The 3,550-nt window shown below is 42.6% G+C and overlaps 1 protein-coding gene across 15 annotated transcripts in view; it reads left to right on the forward strand.

The window, feature by feature from the left end:
- Limch1 (LIM and calponin homology domains 1) overlaps positions 1-3,550 on the forward strand; it is a 310,330-nt gene that overhangs the window by 210,973 nt on the left and 95,807 nt on the right. For all 15 annotated transcript variants that reach the window (XM_029477930.1, XM_029477931.1, XM_029477934.1 and 12 more), the window contains exon 4: positions 1,584-1,690. In XM_029477930.1, the coding sequence (XP_029333790.1) occupies positions 1,584-1,690 (107 nt within the window). The remainder of the gene's footprint in view (positions 1-1,583; positions 1,691-3,550) is intronic.

Here is a 3,550-nt window from a genome sequence, read left to right on the forward strand (position 1 = left end):
CTCCTTCTCCTCCTTCTCCTTCTCCTTCTCCTCCTTCTCCTACTCCCCTCTTCCCTCTTCCCTCTTCCCTCTTCCCTCTTCCCTCTTCCCTCTTCCCTCTTCCCTCTACCCTCTTCTTCCCTCTTCCCTCTTCTTCCCTCTTCCTCATCATCTTCCTCTTTCTCTTCTGCTTCTGCTTCTTCTGCTTCTTCTACATTTAGCAGGCAAAGTAGTGAGTTTCACTATATCTTCATGCATACCATTATACCTTGTGCCTCGGCCAACCCCACTCTTCTTCCTCACCCTTTGAGCTGCTGTTCCCTTCCTCTCCCCAGACAGTGGAGAGCAAGTAGTGGAATGAATGTGTCAAGAAAGAGATGGATGGACTAGATTTCTTTTTATCTTTTAATTTATCTAACATTCCATCAAAAAGTTATTTTCAGTGAAAGCCCATAGTGAATGTATGAAGGATGTAGAATTCGCAAAGGATACATTTAAATCAATTCATAAGAAAAATGTGAGGATGAGAACCCCTTAGGCTACAAAACCTAATTATTTTCAAGTTTCCTAGTTTAACAGTGTCCTATTTTGAGTGTGTGCTGTGTGTCTGTGTACTTTTCTATTGCTGATATAAAATAGCATGACCAACAGAACTTAGAAAAGAACATGTTTAATTGGGCTTATGGTTTCCGAGGGTGAGAGTTCATGACGGCAGTGAAAAGGCATGGAAGCAGAAACAGCTGAGACCACACATCTTGACCCACAAACAGGAGGCAGAGAAAACACACTGGGAATGGTGGGAGTCTTTTGAAGATTCAAAGTCCACCCCCAGTGACACACTTCCTCCAACAAAGCCACACCTCCTACTCATTCCTAAACAGCTCCACCGCTAGGGACTAACCATGCAAAGATAGAAGCCTATGGAGACCATTCTCACTCAAATGGACATACCGTCCATCTTATTGTTTGAGACAAGGTCTCTTACTGAACCTGGAGCTTACCAGTTACACAAGCGAGCCAGCAAGCATTAGGACTTTTTTTGCCTCCAGCTTCCTAGAGCTGGGATTTCAAGCATATGCTGTCATGCCTGACTTGAGTTCCAGGGATCAGAACTCAGGTCTTCACGCTTGCTTAGCAAGTACTGTACCAATGAAACCATTCCCTATCCAGCTCTAATTATATATATAGTATCTACTGATACCAAGTTCTAAGCAATAAGGCATGGATGAAGGACTTAGAAGCAATGGAAAATACCCAACTTTTTAAAAGTACAGTTCAGATTAAAAGTACAGTACAGTACTTTTAAAACTACAGATGCTAAACTCCCTTTGTAGCAACCTTTGACTTGCAGTTGTTTACAAACGTATCAAGCTAAAGGGAAAGTTGAGTTTGGCAATGGCTAGCTAGGGCTTGGGAAATCTGAAGTGTCTATTTATTCTGGCATTTCCTAACTGCAATTGTGTTGGGTGACACACCATGATTTAGATGTGCCTTTAGCAGCCATGATAGCTGGCACCTTGACAGCAATGTGGACTATTAACAAAGTGGGATTGCTTTATAAAGATAATCTAAACTAATACTTGGGCTCCTTTTCTTCCTTCTAGGACAATACCATCTTATTCTTGAGAGGCTGTAAGGAGCTTGGCCTTAAAGAATCTCAACTCTTTGACCCGAGTGACCTCCAGGATACCTCCAACAGGGTCACTGTCAAGTGAGTAATCCCTGATTTATGGTTAAAGGAAACCCTTGGTATTTTGATTTGCACTTTAGGGAGGATGTAGTAAGCTCTGAGAGGTGGAAGATTAGGTATACCTAATAAAATAAAAATGTGCAAGCAAAAATCAAGTGTTTACAACCCAGTGTCCTGCCCCTCTGTGCAGACCCCCTCCCCCATTCTGAGCTGATATAACTTTTCCAATACACATAGAACCAAAATTTTAGAAAATTAGCATCGAGGCTACAGAGAAATATGTACACAATCTGTGTGCCTTAGACAGCATCCCTTTTATTGGCTCCAACGGGGCAGTTGAATAGGCTCTTGGCAGACTGCACAGGAGGTGAACAGATTGTGAGCACTTTGATGATGTAGAGAAAGCATCTGATGATGGCGAGCTGGCCCCTTCATTTACATTTGCAGCCATTTTCTCGTGTGTGACAGTGATTAAGCTTTTCAGAGATGGATCATTGGCCTTTTGGGCATTTCTGCCTGTATCTATTTAGTGAACCATACTTGGGGCCAAAGAATTCTTGCGCTAGGATGAGTTTCTGTATAAAGAGATAGCTCATGACCGAAGTAAGAAGATTGATCCTTATAGGATGGCAAAAATAGATTGTCCGCAGCCCAGGCATTCTGCAGAGCCTGGGATGCCATATAACACATTTGTCATTTTATTCAAACAGTATGCAGCATGAGAATGGTTGTACAAAAAGCTGGAGTCTCTCCTGTAGCTGGAGAGATGGCACATGGTTAAGAGGAGGTAACATTCTGGTGCAGGAGCCCAGCTCAGTTCCCAGCACCCACATTAGGCAGCTTAGGACCTCCTATAATTCCAGTTCCAGAGGAACTGTCTCTCTCTTTTAGCCTCCATGGGCTACTTACGTACATGACTCATGCTCATATATGGACATACACATATACACATAGTTAAAAAATACACCTTTTGAAAAGTATCTAAAAGTCAGGTGTGGTGGCATATCCTGTGATCCCAGTGAGTAGGTGGTAGAGGCAAGAGGAGCTCTACAAGATCAAGGCCAGCCTGGTCTACATAATGCGAACACCAAGCAGACCAGGCTCCACAATGCAGCCCTGTCACAAATAACAGCAATAACAATAAAAACCCACAAAGCTGAATTGAGTAGTAGGGGGGAATCTGCAGTTTGATAATTTGGGGCAGTGCCCTTTTATCAGAGAAGAACAGAAAGGAGAGAAGCCACAGTTTAGAGTTCTCCTTTTTGCTCTCTTTCCGGATCTTTATTTCCTAATTATAACGAAGGGAAATTTGAAACTACGGAAGGAAGGAAGGAAGGAAGGAAGGAAGGAAGGAAGGAAGGAAGGAAGGAAGGGAGTTTACAGTGGGTTCTGTGATTTGTGACTGGGGACGAGGAGAGTCAGCTATGACTAATGAGGTGAAGTTATGTCTGTGTTTTTAATGGGCCATTCTTTAGTATTTCTCATGGAAAGTGAATGTAAGTGAGAAAAATAACAGAAGTTACAACATGGCCCTAGAGAAGCCTCCATTGGCCTCAGGACAGCTATCACATGTTCTGTTTGTTACCGAGCTAAATCTTAACTCTGTGAAGTTCTTACTCATTTTGGAAAATGACTTTAGGTTCTGGCTAAACTCACATTTCTAGCTCACCTGCATGGCAAGTGACCAGGAACAATAGCAACTGTGCAGTGCATTGGTAATAATTAGTCACACACTCACTGGGGAGGAAGAAGGAAAGTTTACTCTGGTGGTTTGCTCTAGCGCTCTTCTTCTTCTTCTTCTTCTTCTTCTTCTTCTTCTTCTTCTTCTTCTTCTTCTTCTTCTTCTTCTTCTTCTTCTTCTTTCCTTCCTTCCTTCCTTCT

Source organism: Mus caroli, chromosome 5 (genome assembly GCF_900094665.2).
Source record: "Mus caroli chromosome 5, CAROLI_EIJ_v1.1, whole genome shotgun sequence".
Classification (NCBI taxonomy): Eukaryota; Metazoa; Chordata; class Mammalia; order Rodentia; family Muridae; genus Mus; species Mus caroli.